The 15,841-nt window shown below is 49.5% G+C and overlaps 4 protein-coding genes across 4 annotated transcripts; 2 read left to right on the top strand and 2 right to left on the bottom strand.

Annotated features, from left to right (window-relative positions):
• Positions 1-6,749: 6,749 nt before the first annotated feature.
• Positions 6,750-7,070, top strand: AKAW2_21353S (uncharacterized protein; the record flags this gene model as incomplete). Its single annotated transcript, XM_041686167.1, has 1 exon — positions 6,750-7,070. One exon carries the CDS (start codon positions 6,750-6,752, stop codon positions 7,068-7,070), a length of 321 nt encoding a protein of 106 aa, XP_041540179.1.
• Positions 7,071-9,189: 2,119 nt separating this feature from the next.
• AKAW2_21354A (origin recognition complex subunit 4) lies at positions 9,190-11,474 on the bottom strand (the record flags this gene model as incomplete). Its single annotated transcript, XM_041686169.1, has 2 exons — positions 9,190-9,831; positions 9,903-11,474. 2 exons carry the CDS (start codon positions 11,472-11,474, stop codon positions 9,190-9,192), a joined length of 2,214 nt encoding a protein of 737 aa, XP_041540180.1.
• A 1,044-nt stretch (positions 11,475-12,518) lies between these two features.
• On the top strand, positions 12,519-13,120 carry AKAW2_21355S (PaaI family thioesterase; the record flags this gene model as incomplete). The annotated part of the gene is made up of 2 exons (XM_041686170.1): positions 12,519-12,653; positions 12,713-13,120. 2 exons carry the CDS (start codon positions 12,519-12,521, stop codon positions 13,118-13,120), a joined length of 543 nt encoding a protein of 180 aa, XP_041540181.1.
• Positions 13,121-13,410: 290 nt separating this feature from the next.
• GDI1 (secretory pathway gdp dissociation inhibitor) lies at positions 13,411-15,247 on the bottom strand (the record flags this gene model as incomplete). The annotated part of the gene is made up of 8 exons (XM_041686171.1): positions 13,411-13,499; positions 13,552-13,809; positions 13,863-14,417; positions 14,469-14,814; positions 14,911-14,938; positions 15,001-15,060; positions 15,122-15,146; positions 15,202-15,247. 8 exons carry the CDS (start codon positions 15,245-15,247, stop codon positions 13,411-13,413), a joined length of 1,407 nt encoding a protein of 468 aa, XP_041540182.1.
• Between the last annotated feature and the right edge of the window lie 594 nt (positions 15,248-15,841).

The raw sequence follows: 15,841 nt of genomic DNA on the forward strand, positions 1-15,841 counted from the left end.
GCCTTGAAAATAGAACAGAGGGGGCCGGGTCGCCAAATCGGGAAATCTCCATACATATCAGTAGACGGATAGCTTCAAATCCTGCTGCATGACAGTATGTACGGAGTCTTCTGGAGCCTCTCTCTCTATCACCCAGGAGACAAACCGAACCAATCCACACGGCCCCAACAAGAACAACAGTCCTTAGCAACAGCGCTACTAGCCGCGACATGCGAAACTCACTATCCAGTTCACGCAGATGGATGATCCCTGTCAGCCGCGTTACTCCTCGCGTGGCGGTCAGGGATCATCCCGTCGGAACGCAAGACAAGGCTGCGTCTAGGCTACTGCTGGGGTCCTTTACTTACTCTACTGGCGAGAATCTTGGTGACATTTCTCCTGCCTACAAAGAAAAGTACCAACTTAGCGGACCTATATTTGCTGATGTTGTAGTCTCCTGCACGGCGCCAATCGTACTATCTACCACGCCATCCATCCTTGGCTTCCCGTCCATGCGTCCTTTCGCTATAATCGATCAACATTAGTGAGGCGAAATAATCCAGAAGAGTCAGTCGCATTTGGCATGTGGCTTGCGACCGAGTCAGACATCCCTAAGGGCTAGAACCTCAGCTATCGGTGCGCCTCATTCAGCCACATATCAACTTTGTTTTTCTTATCCCTTTCAAATTATACTTTTTGACCTTTTTTCATGGCGTCGTTATGGACCTGTCTAGGTTCATGGTATGTGTCTATCATAATCTCAGTATGATATAAGGGGTGGTTGGTGAATAAACCATCGTCCGTGCTATTCGAAATTAACTTTGGGTCATCCATTATATCCGTCTCTAACCTTGCCATGTATCTACTGTAGATGGGTTATTTTCCAATCAGCCCAGCCAAGCAAACAAAACAGGCAACCTGCCTAACCCGGTCGGATTTTAAATTCTATTTCCTACTGGCAGTTCTTCAGCAATCTGCCACAAACCCTTGGCGCGATATTGACATGACAGCTGAAACATACCAGTCGGTATTCGTATATCTCTCTCTTGGCACAAGATGTTCATCCAAGTATACTTGGATGGAAGTTAACTACGCTAGAATCCATACAGGCAACACCCCGATAATAGCCGAAACCAACGCACGGCAGTTGGACGATCAACCTACCTGCCTAGCTCCAGACTTCTATTCTATCTATCAGGTTATCAACAACCACACAGTACTCAGACAAATACGAGCAACGCCTCCATCATTTCCATATCTGCTGATTCGCCACTTAATCTATTCAGCCTAAATCAGCAGGCTTGTGCTCAGTCCGCTTTCTTTTTGATCCATCTCCATCCGTTCTACTGCAGAATAGGTAGCAGCTACTAACTAGCTACGGAGTATAGTTAGTTAGTGAGTTAATATGGATCTATCTAACCGTAGCTAGTACGTAAAGTCTGCAAAGCACCTACCCTCCTACCTAATAGAGTGACCTGCAGACTAGTGGAGCGATAGCTATCTTTAATATAGGTTGTAGTTAGATACTCCATAGCAGCAGAGCAGCTATCACTACTATATACAGTATGTTAATAGACAAATAACTTGCTACTTTATCATACCCCATCACTAAGCTACTTAACTACATACTGAAGTACTCCGATTGTTGAGTTGACCGGAGAACCAGATACCCGGTCTACTACTATCCTACCCGGTCTATGGATCTACAATTACATAACAAACAAGTTCTCTCTTTCTCTTTCCACTCTCTATCACTCAATATAACGAAACATAACACAAGTAACAAAACACATACCCTCAAAACCAAATCCATACACCTATCAGCCACCGAACAAACCCCCCATCTACACGAACGAAGGAAAAAGTTCCAGAATGTGACTCATACGTCATTCCCGAACATTCATACCCATACCTCGGCTGAAACTCAACACCATTACCTAGTTCTCCATCCTGAAATCACCCGAACCAAGGTACGACCTCTCCCTCAACCCTGATCCATACATAGAAAATTCCCAATACCGAAACAACCCGGAAACACAAAAACCAGAGAGAAAAGAGAAAAGCGGTCAGAGAGTTCACGCGGTTCCAGCGCGGTGGAGTAAGTAAAGTCTTGGCAGCGGGTTGAAGACAGAGAAGAAAAAAAAGGGTGGGGGTTATATTACAGTGTAATTATTTCGCTGATTCAGTTGATTTGTTGTATTTTGGTATGTTTCGGATTTCAAGGATGTGGAATCAATGGAACCAACGGGAGAATGAGCTCTTCTCTTTTTTCCCTTTCTTTTTTTCCCACTTGCTGGTGGATAGGTAGTAGGTATCCATCCCACATGGAAGAAAAGAGTAAATGGTAGGCACTCCGTACACGGTTTTATTATGGAGTATTCTCGGGCGCGGGTGTGTACGCCACGTGGGTTTTTTGTGGTGATACACATCCATACTTTAACATACTTCCAGAATTATTATTTTATTTTATTTTTTTTCCTTTTTGTTTTCTCTTTTGGTTTCCACTCTTACGAGACGAGCGGAGAGGTCATATGACGAAGATTAAGTTACAGTAGGTAGGTAACTAAGTATGGAAGGGCGCAAGTGTCGTCATTATGGGGCATGGAAAAATTTTCCCTCATATGCGGTTCTATTATTCTTCTGTTGGTGGGTTTTCGGGTTTGGAGGTTAGGGTTGGACTCTGGTCTGTCTGTCTACACAATCTATCTAATATCTATCTGCCTATTAGTTCGTTAATAGTAGTACTATCTAGTCTTGTGTTTGTGCGCCGCTTAGGAGACAGCGTTAACTTCCTTAGTGTAAGTTCAAGATAGTGTCTGGGCAATATGTAGGGGGCGGGATATTCCGCTGCCGGGGGGTTTAAAGTTCGCACTTAGAGTTCGCTTGATATGAGCATGTCTTAATTCTACGGAGTATCTAGTACAGTGATAGTCTAGCCTGGACACCTTGATGAACTGTATCTTGATGGCTGGAAGCCCCTGGAATTTCTCGACCTTGGTTTGTGGCTGAAGTTTGAAAATAGTAGCAATTGGCGACGGACCCCTGAACCAACATCAGGGTATTTCGTAAGTTTGATGTTTTATTGGATTACGGGAGTATCGGCTGAGAAAGACCTGTTTGTTTCAGCTGCTAGAGCTGAAAGTAATGGTTGGGAAGGCATCTTTTCGGCTTCCGGCATTTGTGATCCTTCTAGAATAATTTCTCCAGGGGAAGGGGGCGGTTGGGATGAACTATTTTAGGAGGATAGTTTATCTGGTGCAATGGAATGGGATGGGATGTGAATCCTGTCGGGCACAGGGAGACACGATACATTGTACTACTGTGCTGTTAGTATCGGCTGCGCCAGATATCTGGAACGATAGTAAGCGCTTGGGAGGGTTTCTAGAAGGAAGTTGTTGGAAGGGCTAAAATCCAGCAGGATTGCATGTCTAATCCAACTTACCATCACGGCGGGAAATGATATTAACTTACGTAGCAAGTACGCGCTGTTCCTGCATCGTGCAGTAGTTCGGTGGCGAAAAAAGCCCAGCTGAAGCTTCTAGAGCGGTCACTAGTCTTGTATACTACTACAGTTTACCAGGATCGGATGACGCCGATGTCCATTCAGTTCACCAAGCTTTTTTTTTCGAATTTTTTTACTTGATTTTCGACGATTTTCCCCTTTATTTCCAATCGCACCATATTACCTACCTGAGTAATTGAGATGCTTTCGCCCCTACGTCGCAATTTTTGATCGGCTGGGGATCTACAAGTCCGCAAAAACTCAAAGACCCATCCGTCAACAACGTGTTCCTTCCCAAGCAAGTATATCCTCCATCCAGGACGGGAAGCGTATGTGGTTCGCAGGCAGTCCAATTTTTCCGACTGTTGGTCCTCCGATCTGCCGATCAATGGAAACCATAGAAGGAATATGAGATCACAAGAAAATCATACGGTGTTCCCCGTTGGAGAAAGAGAAACTAGTGAGGCTGCATCCACGGTTGAGTTAATTGAGTTAATCTACTCCTGGGGCGCTATTGCTTGGTGGTTCTTTGTTTCGGGGCTGGTGGGACGCCGATGGATGCGCTAGAAGGATTCTGGAAGACTTCTGGAAAACGCTAGAAGGAGTCGGTCGGTTGGGGGTTGCTGGTCACCCCCACTCTTTACCATGTGTAAGACTTTTCCCTGTCCTTTTTTCCTTTTTTTCTTTTTCTCTTGTGTAAGTTGTTGGGTGAGGCTAGGGATTCGTACCTATCTGAGGTAAGTTAGCGACGGATCACACGGTGTACATCGGGCTTTCCGGCGTTTGTCTTGGGGGCGTGGTTGATTCACCGTATTTGTATGATGAATCCACAGGCGCCGGGAGATGATGGGGGTGACGGGCTAAGGATTTACGGGAATACGGATTGGGTAAGCTGGGCGCTGGGGGCGGCCGGGCTCAAGGTTTACCGCTTAAGTGAGGAAGGGGACGGAGATAAGTTAAACCGCATACATGTCACTTTTCTAGTTTTGTCTTGTCTTGGAACTTTGTTAGATTGTCTTCAGGCTATTCTATTCTTTTCTAAGCAGGGTCCCGGGGAAATTGTCCGACTCCGGCGTCCAGCTACTAAAGGGCGTGAATTGGGGCCATGGCGGCCGATATCGTCGCGCGAAAATTGCTTAGTCAGAAGCAAAACTCTCCGAGGGTCAACAGGCTTCTCTGCCTGAGTCGGTCAGTTCCAGGAGACGAGACGCACGTGGAGGATCTTCCGGGAGGCGGCCAATCGAACCTTGAGCGTTACATTGCGTATGGGAGGGAAACGGTATGGACTAGTCTCGTACAGACAATTACTTACCGCCTAAAGCGGCCAAGTCACTTACCGAAAACTGAAAATAAGGCGAGAAAAAGGCCCCAAAAGGATGTCGGAGTCGGAGGCGGAAAGAGCCGGAGTCGGAGCCGGAGCGGGGGGCCCTGCTTCAGGCCAACTTCAGGCCATATTCCTTCGGACCAACCTAATGCGCTGCTACTGCTGTCAGCCTGCGCGGCGATTGGCTGGCTCGTTGTTCTATCTCGTCCTGCTGCTGCTCCTCATCACCATGGCCATCATCATCGTCGCTCATGCTGTCTCCATTCCCGTGCAGGACTACTTCCAGTGCTTCTTCTGCTGAAGAATTGGGATACGCCCGATATGAAATAGGCACACTATACATACCCCTGCCTGTCCTGCCTCAAAACGCAGTTTGGCCCACCATCGGCACAAGTATGTACTATGGCTTCTGCCTCGGCCTCAACCACGCCTTCCTTTCTGCCGCTGCAGAAGCAAGGGGTTACCAGCATGCATGATAACTACACTGGTTCCTATTTGATGCTTTTCTGTGGCAGACGCTGATCCTTGCTCTCCACGCGAAAACTAAACCCAAGGCTTTTTTCCTTGTCGTGGCCCCACCTGACCAGCTTCCAGGGGGGTGTCCCTTCAGCTGTTTCTATGGGCAAATCGTGAATTATGATGCTGATTGCTGACTGGGTGATATGGGGAAGGATAGCCTGTTGTTCCCTTTTCCCACCATCCCGCAGTCGGGTCTTCTATGCTGTGCGACCTGATCGAAAATGGCTCGGATCACCGTCCATCTGCTCACGCTGCCATGCGAAGGGCCAGCCGGTTTGATTTCCCACGCGCACACACGCGAGAGACGGATCCGGTCTGCCCCGGATGCTGACTGGGTGCGGCGCGATGATGGAACTGGCGCGACAGGGATCTGTTCGGTTGATTGCATCGTCGGTGCATGGGCCAATGATGCCCATCCCCGACAATTGGGCAATCTCCAGCCGACGAAGTACGAGGCTGGCCTTTAGGTCAACTCTGAACAGTGTGTTACTCCTGTCTACGGAGCTTACGAAATAGCCTGCTAGGATGTCTACATGTGTATGTGGTTAGCGACTGGAGGTCGCTATTCGGGTCCCCTTAGTGTCCGGTTAGCCCAAGCGTGGCTTGGCTTGGACCGGATCATCATCAGCAGCATCAGCAACATACTTTGGGGCGCGGAATATCCCGTCCAGATTACGGAAGCCCATCAATGACATCTTTCTCCGGGGCGCATTACATTAATCTATCTTCTGCCCAAAACATTCAATAATCCCCAGACGAACACCTTACGACCGGCAAAACAGGCAGCCTCTCTTCCCGGCTAACCCCGCCGCCGATTCCACTTTGGTCCTGCGCCAGCTCAAGACGGTCATTTCATGCATTAGTGTGCAAGAGACGTGGCCCCGATTCGTCTTAGTTCCCCAGTCGACAGGCGATGGAGATGAGCCAGGATCGCACCAGGATTCGGTTTAGAGCTACGCAGTTGCATCGCCCATACGTACATAATCAATAACGGTGCATTTCGCCCCCATTATTAAGTCTATAGCGTGGTTATATCACAGTCATTTATGCGTGGGCATATACCAGCTATGTGATATGAACGGGGTGCAAGTGCGGAGTAGCGGTCCAGTCCTCCCTCCATAAGACCTACTGTGTCCAATATCACCACTCAAACCCAGAGTGACCAAAGGAACCTAATCTCAACCGAAAATTGCCTCTGTCACGCTGATCGACCAGACTACCGCCCATTATTGGCCGGACTTCCGTTCGAACTAGTCCGGCAGCCTCCCTTGCTCACGGCCTGGCGTGGCTAGGGTTGCACAAGGCTGGTCGAGACCACTGGGGAGGGATGATGGCTCATTTCAGCCCAGGCTGCTGGCCAATCTTTGGTCATCCGCGGAGCACTGCATGGGCAATGGTGCGTGAATCCCTCCCCTCAGCGTGTCCATGTACCTTGCCTGCCATGAGGAGACGGTGCAGCAGCAGCAGGAGCATTCCGGACGCGGGCTGGTTACCCTGCTTTACCATGAGGTGGTACGTACTAGGCAGTTTGAGCTAAGGCAGCTCTGCCGATTCCCCTCTTTTTCTGCCACACAGCCTTCAGCCCCGTCTGACACCATCGCGACAATCATTATAACCGTCCGTCACCGCGATCTCACCTACACAGACCACCACAACCCACATACACATCATCTCCATCCCGTCCAACTACCTTTCCCTCCCCCACAGTTGACCCTAGCAGTAGGTACATACCTAGACAGCGACTAGATATGCAGCGGTAGGTCCAGAGCATACTCAGCCCCATCTCATATGCGTATCCTTGGCTACCTCACCACTAAAGTTGGTCAACCTAAGTATGACCCCTGTAGACCATCTATCACATCGCAACCCCTCCCAACGGTATCACCCAACCCACCGCACCATTTAGTAGTTACCCCATTAGCACGAATCACATCTCCCATCACCGTTTAGACTGCAGAGTCTACACTAGTTACTACGCATCTTAGCAAGGTCAAGAATGTCAGGCACATCCACCCATCCACACAGCACATCCAGTCATCGAGTCATTCATTTACTGTACAAGGTCGATCACTTTTATTACTTATCCATCCACGCGACCGATCATTCTGCGAATTACAAACGTATCTCGTACAGCCAACCTACTGTATTAATCGACGATCTTATTGTTTACTAGCTATCGACTACTTGCCTAAATAGTACCTATTTTCCATTGCATAACCATATGCACATAATCAAACCATTGGTGTGGTTTTATGATAGTGGACTTATTGACTTTACAATGGTCATTACACGGTAGAATATGCAGATAATGAGGCTGCTAGCGACTTGACATAGCACTCGCAATGGTGGACTACTACGGAGTAGTAGTAACTGAAATATATGTTTTCAATTATACTCTATACTATCACATACACGCAGATTATTCCGATCTTCTATGTAAAACCTACGCTATGATACAGCTACCACGATTATCATTCATTCAGTTCATATCACTAACTATCAATGATTGCGCAACAACCCTCATACATAAATAAACAATACTAATACCCCTCAACGAACAAAAGAAAGAGGACCTTCGTAGTAAGTACTGACTTCTGTCAACTCCGTTATATCCGACCAGCTCAACCACATGTCGTCAATCATTCTACAGTACTATGTATGGATGTTTTGTCAATTCCCTCGGCCAATTCATCGTACCATATAGCACAATAACCATACGCAGTCAGACTTACCTCTTGACTTCATTCGATACTATTCGAATATGTATAGATCTTCGTACTTGTAAATTATATATTTCGTGCATATACTATCATCCACATTGTACCACTCATCCCACAACAAAAGACACAAACAAATCTAGCTTCACCTTACGTTAATACTTACTACTACTATTTAGTAGTAGTTAACACCAAACCCAGCAGGAGAAATTTATCCCACTCGCAACTTCTGATACTAACTAATAAGTAATGAGGGGTAAAAATTCTCAAATCCACTGATTATCATCACTACTGCAACTACTACTTATTTAGCCCAAACATCACTCACTAACTTACCCACCTAGTTAGTTAGTAACAACAAATCACACAGTAATTAATTAATATGTTCGTACTTAAGTTAATAAAGTAATATTATATACCAACCACCTACCTACCTACCTACTACTCAAACAAGTTAACACAGCCGCTTAATACTCACGGCTCATGCATATTACCCAGATACTACTACTACATAATCTGATTATTTCTATTGTGGGGAAAAAAATATTTTAGTTATAGTAAACTTATTCGTCTAGACTGGACTACTAGACTAGACTACACTAGACTATGTCTGTCTAGGTATTCGCTAGGCTAGGCTTTCTGCAAGGTAGATTTTCCCCCTCCTCCATCTTGTTCTTTTCTTGTTTTGGTTGTTGGTTGTTGGTTCTCTCTGCGCGCGCAAGCCTAGGCAGACGTCTATGTAACTGCTGTCTAGGCAGCTATCTTCTGTCTAAAGATAGACGGTATGGATAGGTAGCTACTGCTGCTGCTGCTGCTGCTGCTGCCTAGTATAAGGAATAGGCAGATAGAATATTTGTTACAAACGATGAGCAAAGTAAGTAAGTACCTTCGACCCGTCCGTCCCACCACCCCCTCAACCCTTTATGTGGAGTAACGGAATGTGCAACATGCAACGTGTGTGTGTGTGTGTGTGTGTGTGTGTGTGTGTGTGTGTAAGATTCCTCATCATGCAATGCAACATAGTACCAAGTAAGTTTAGTCTAGACACCCACATAATCCCGTTGTTGAACACAAGCAAGGCTGAGTTCCCCCCCTCACCTCACACGGGCAATTCCCTGCACCGTGCAGGCAACATTCCCTTTTCCTGCTCAGCCATCCCGCCACCACCGTCCTAATGATCCTCCCGTACCGGCCATCTCGACTACTTCGTCGAAGCTGATTTCCACCCGGAACATCCGTCCGTCTGCTGTGCCACTGCCCCCGCCGACGGGGCTGATCAGCCCCCAGCTGACGAGCTTCTCCCATGCCTCGCGCGCCACGTCCCGACCCCAGACCCGTCCCGGAGTGACCGCGGCTCCGGACACTGAGGCTGATGTCTTGGCCGTCGTCAGCAGTCGCACGTACTCTGCGTACGCTGCGGGGAAGGAGAGCGCCAGTGGCGCAGCGCTCTGGAGCTGCGTTGTCTCGACGCCGGGTTCGTATAGAGCTGCTAGGCGGGTCGCTGCGAGGAGGAGCGAGAGCGGGAGGGATGAGGGACTTGCGGAGGCGGTGGTCGACGCGGAGAATGGGAGAGGGGCAGGGTCCGGGCAGGATAGAAGGTGACTGGTGAAGGTGGTAGCGGTGGGTATCTCCAGGGAAGATGTTCCTTCAGGAGTAGTAGTGAGAGAGTGGGTGCTGTGGTAGAGGTCGCTCAGTCCAATCAATGCGCTCGTGAAGAATTCCTTCACGGATTTAGTTTGATGGTATATCCTTTGTAGATGGGATGCGAACGCCTCGTCGATCCATAGGCCCTGGAATTACCCACTAGGGTCAGCAAAACGTGGTCTGTGTGGTTATTTGTCGCGCAATGAGGCGCACTTACCTGCAGATAAGCTCTCCATCCTTCCAGTAAACGTCTCCAGCTGCCAGATTGGAGGATGGCTTGCTCTTCACCATCAGCCAATTCTAGCAGTTCCGAGACTTCCTCGTCTTCCAGGTTGAGTCCGGCGAAGCAGATGTCAGAAAAGGTTTCTAGGGATCGTGGCAGTGGAACGTAGACGTAGCGGTGGCTGAAGCGACTTTTGACTCGCTTCTCCAACATCTCCGTCACATCCACCTTGGTGGTGAGTCCAATCACTGCAATTGGGGCCTTGCGCGCCTGCGCGATATCAAACAAGTTGTACAGCAGTGTTTGGCGAGGGTGTGTGACGAACAAATCAAACTCGTCCAGGACAATGACGATGGACTTTGCTGCGGTCGCAGTACCTGATTCATTGGACGGACCGTAGAGATCCTCTGGGTGCGACAGAAGAGCAAGGAGTGTAGCCATGGTATCAGCGTAGCTGCTAACCTTGCCAGCTTCATCTTCAGTGTTTGTCTCACGGCCAAGCTGACGCCACATTTCGCGGAGCGCCAATCGGTCGTCCGTATGCAGGAAGCCATTAAGACGGACAACGTGGAAGTCATTCTTGTGCGACTTTCCCAACGTCGAGATGATCGTCTCAACGATCGCGGTTTTCCCGCTTCCACGAGATCCGAGAAGTAGCATCGAGTTACCTTCACCGACAGCAACAGTTTGTTCAATCAAATGGTTGACCTTGTGATACTCAGTCTCGAGCCCTTTCAGTGGCACCCGTCGTTTTCCGTTCAGCTTTTGCGTAACATATCCTGTCAGTAACCGCAGCTCCTCCGTCAGACCTTCTTGCACAAGCGCTTGGAGCTTCGCAGCATATTCTGGAAGCGGCTCCCCATTGGCGGCAACGGTCTGCTCGGTGCTGGTCAAGTCATTGTTGACAAGATCCTGCTGTAACTGCATGGACACGAGGTCTTCCAGCCCATCCTGATAATCATCCGGTGTAGGAGACATCTGCGACTTGTCTCGTTTCTTAGACGCATCATCTTTATCCGTCTCGAACCGAACCGTAGCTTTCTTCGACCGCGTCCGTGTCGGCCGTCTTTTCGGTTGCGGAGACGGTTCGTCCTCGTCGTCGTCGTCGTCATCGTCGACGACCTCTGCTTCGTCCTCTTCCTCATCGCCCTCGGTTTCCGAAACATATTTGGCCCTGCGAGCGCTCCTCGTCGTTGACCCATTCGCGCCTGGGGTAGAAGCATTTCTCCTGCGCGATGGCGTATTCACGACCTCGTCTCCGTACCTCTGCGGCGCTTTTCGCTGTCGTCCACTTGATCGTACTCCACCCCTCGTAGGTGTATCTGTAGTTTGTACTTCATCCTCCTTTCCAGTTACAGTGGCGCCCTGCGAAGATCGCCGCCGCTTTGACCTCGATGTAGCTGGCGTTTCTGGCTCTTCGGCTGCGGGAGACGCAGCTTTCGTCTGTTCGATTTCTGGCGATGCGGGTGCATCTTGAGCTCCCTCGCCCATGGTGGTATCTCCATCTTCGTCAACCACTTGTGCGTCCGACACCCTTCTCCTCTTGCTGGCGCGCGGGTCCTTCATTGTGTTGAACTGGGTATTGCGTCGTCGGGGGAGGTCTAGCTGCACCACTCGCGGGTGCAGCTTCGTAATAGTCGTCTTTTATATCCGGGTATATAACGAAGATAGGTCAATGGCGCGCATAGAAAACATCAGAGGGTGCGGCACTGGAGCGGAGGGATAGATGCGGAGAAGGAAATATTTTTGGACTGCGACAGGGAGTTTTGATGAGATTGGTGGTCGGGATGAGGGGACAGAATGTTATGATATTAATTAGACAAAAGCATATAGCTTATATAGATCTGATTATGACCACTGCCAGCTATTCTCATAGACAGGGGTGGGCTCAATGGAAGGATTGTATTGATTGTTGACGGAGAGTCTGGATGGAGTCGGGCCAGGCACGGGTGCCTTTCATGCCTGAGGCAGAAGACATGACGCCAGGTCAGGTGCATGTTCTTGACAGACAAGTTGGAAAGAACATAATGACAATACATACTAGCAACATCTTTTCAGACTCACCACAAGACTGTATAGACTGTCATCTTTACCATCTCCCAGGATATCCTATCCTTGTGAAAGTGGCTAAGAATAGGTCCATGACGAACGGAGCCCACTGGCTAGAATCACAAGCATCATGGCATAACTTGTATATATCACGGCCCGAATGCCGGGACAAATAACCACGGTTGAATGTCCCACCCAAACTATACAATGAAGTTAAAAAGGCAAGAAAGTGTTACCAAGAAGGGAACTGACAAGTCATGGACCTGAGCAGCTATCGTATACTTCCAGGGCAAGTAAGAGGTCCGTACGGACAAGCAGGTTTACGATGTGCCGGCAACCTCGGTTGTTTGGACCCTTATCCAAGGACTTCGGACTATGAAGAGATCACCCATGCAACAGAGTAAGTAGTATCCTCTTTTCTCGCTCAATGAGCTATAAAAGTAGATTTCCCCTAGCCCCTTTACATAATTCTCAATAATAACAACCTGACCAAAAAAGAAAACCACGTGCTCATAATATTAGTCACATACATATTCATCCATCACCCAGACATCCGCAGCCATGGCTCCGACAACTCCCCTCCGAACATCCAAGATGCCAGCACCGAGTGTTCGTCCGCTATCCCAACTGACCCCGTTTGAGCAGACCGTGCACAGCTACTCTACGGGGCCTCCTACATTGGATAAGAACGACGAGGCACGTGCTATATACATTTATTGTCCCATCCGCAAACAGCATCCTAACGATCCGCGCAGGCCTGGGACTTCTTCCCGCACGAATGCAACCTTCGGTTCGAGTCCGCCACGGAGGGTCCCCCGGCTCGCGTCTCGTATCTCCTGAAAGTCATCCCAAAGCAATGCAATTACCTCCAGAACCTGCATGGCGGCTGTGCGGCCACCATGGTTGATGTCCTTTCTTCGACGTTACTCATGGCACTATCCAAACCGGGCTTGTACTCTTATGGTGGTGTGAGTCGGAACTTAAAGACTACGTATATCCGGCCAGTGCCGGTGGGGATGGAGATCCGGCTGGTGTGTGAGCTGGTGCATATGGGGAAGCGCATGGCGCTGCTACGGGCCGAGATTCAGAAGTTGGATGGGAGTGTTTGTGTCGTGGCTGAACATGATAAGGCGAATACGGATCCTGCGGACACCAAGATTTGAATTGGCCTTGGCGCATAATGATAGAAAACAAGTTCTACACTGCAGATGTTTGTTAAGATAGAATTATTCACACGTCAGGTGCACCAGACACCAACTTATCAGGTCAACTGATGTATATGCAGGCCCGACTACTACTTCAAGACGCAAAACCCAAATGAGTGTGCGAGTCCAATAGTGGTATGATTCATGAGCGTAGAGAAAGTCCAAAAGAAATTAGGATGACTCGATTCAAAAGCGCCCGTAGCGTCAAGATATTACCTTACCCCAATATGCATTCCACGGAGATTTCCTTACTCCTCCGCAAGCTTCTGGCCCTCCCGGAGACCCTCAACAACCAACTCCTCGCCCGTCGCGCGACGGTAGATGTCCCGCACATCGTCTATAGAACGTCAGCTATCATCCTGCAGCAAGGCTACGCGCTGGGGGCTTACCGGTTGTGGTCTCAAAGTGGGACGAAGGGTCGTAGCTCTTGGAGATGAAGATGTTGTCCTTCTCACCGCTCTCGATAGGCTCATACAGAGGAATAGGAGCACCCATGAACTTCTCCTCAATCTTACCCAGGCGCTCGAACCCAGGCTCCAGCTCCAGGTGGTGGTTGGCATCCGTCTCGGCAATGGTGGAGACGATGGCAATGTAGTAGCCCTTGGGGCAGACGTTGTGAGCCGACGACACCATGGCGATGTAGATATCTGGCGAGAGTCAGCGCAAATTCAGTTTCGAGGCACCTCATTCAAAAGCTTACCGTGCTTTCTGCCGACCTGCGACTGGGGGATGATCAGCTGCAGCGAGTCGCTGCTGTCGGTCTTGTCGATGGGGTGGTTCAGGATGCAAATGGCCTTCAGCAGGTAGCCGGTGACTCTGGCCTTTCCGGGGAAGTATGAGGGGTCTGCGAGAATCTTCTTGGTCTTGGTGGAGAAAGTCATGGACTCGGCCTCGTTGTCACGGTCCTTCATGGTAGCCTTGATGCCGGAAACCTTGCCGCTCTCGTCGTAGAGAACGTCGTCAACAGAGGTGTTGAGCATGTAGGTACCTCCGTAGATAGCGGACAGACGAGCGAAACCCTGGGGAAGCTCGCCCAGACCGTAGAGAGGGTAGATGTAGGGGGACTTTCCGTAGCGTGCCATCGAGTTCACGTACAGACGGATGCGGTTGATGGTCTCGACAGCCATACCCGGCTTGTGGATGTACTCATCGGATGAGTACAGGGCCATGGAGTGACCAACAAAGTCACAGGTGTTGGCCTCCAGTCCGAACTTGTCGTACACTTCCTTCATTGTGCAGTTGTGGATGTTCAGACCTATATTGCATTAGCGCCGGCGCTACAACGATCAAGCGTCCTTGGACCAACCCTGGTGGGTGGAGGGGTCATCCTCCTTGAATTCACCAACCCATTCCAGGAACTTCTTAGCTCTCCGCTTCTCAAACATGCCCATGAGAGATGAGCGCAGAGCTTCACCAGCATCAGAGGGCACCTTGGCAACGGTGGCCTTGGGACCCTTGCCTTGCTGGACGTAGCTGCCAGCAATCTGCTTGAACTCGAGGTATCTCGTAACATCGGTGGAAACCAGAATGTTGGTCAACTCTCCGTTGGCCATGAGCAACTTGGGGACCAAGTCGATGTTCCAGTCGTTGACGCGACCATACTTCTTCCAGGGCTCGTCGCCGGGCTGGACGTTGCCGTACTTCTTGAACAGCTAGAGTGTTGAGAATGGGTTAGCAAGCCATATTCCGAGAGAGTAAGCTATTTTCAAGCTGAATCCAGCTTGTGGGAGTTATGTATGAGCACTTACAGTTTCAATGTTCACCGAGGCAGCCTCACTGGAGTCACGGTTAGTGGCGGGTGGGATGACGGATAGCTACCAAGAAGCTGCCCAACTCACCCTCCATAGTGATCATTGCGATCGATGTGAAGCACCTTGTTTCCCTTGACACTGAGAACACTGTAAAACAAACTGTCAGTAAACTGCTGCAGTAAAAATGCAAGCAGCAAGGAGTTCCTACCCCGAGAGGACACACTCGGTCAACCCTGTAGGAGGGGCGTCAGTACAGCTGTCGTCGAGCGGCGGCGGGGTAGCACATACCAGTGCCGAGCACCACAACATCATACTCGGGGGCAATCTCCTCCATGGTGTGTAAAGTTTGCAGGTGGGAGACTATGAAGAAAGAATATACAGAAAAGAGATCTTAGAATGGGTCAAAGAGGCACGCGGATGAGTAGTAGAGAGGATGTGCAGGAAAGAGTGAAGAGAAGGGGAAGAGAGAAGATGCGGAGACGGCAGCGGTGAAGTTGAAGGGGAGGAGGGCGAAACTGAAAGGAGGTCGCCAGGGTAGATTTGGCACCCCCCGCGGATCATCGATCAGGAAATATTGATTCGTTATTTGTCTTAACGCCCGCCAGCCTGGCTCCACCAGTCCAAATAACGTTGTCATTTCAGGGTGATTTGCTCCTTACGACCAGGCAATTAATTTGATGGAGCATTCCCATCTTCAGTTTCGCCTCCTGAGTGCTCCTCCTGCCCCTTTTTTCCCATCGGTCGTGCCGCAGTGGATCGATCATGTCTTCCGCTTTCGACGTAACGATTAGCTGGTCAGCTCCCTGACTATTGGACACACTATCTGCTCTCATCTCCCGTATGGCTCTATAATGCACTAGTTATGAGAATTGACAGTCTAGATCTGGCATCCTTTCCGCCACCACCAGATACAGTAGGTAGGGTTCTC

The sequence above is a fragment of the Aspergillus luchuensis genome, chromosome 2, assembly GCF_016861625.1.
Source record: "Aspergillus luchuensis IFO 4308 DNA, chromosome 2, nearly complete sequence".
NCBI classification, from domain to species: Eukaryota; Fungi; Ascomycota; class Eurotiomycetes; order Eurotiales; family Aspergillaceae; genus Aspergillus; species Aspergillus luchuensis.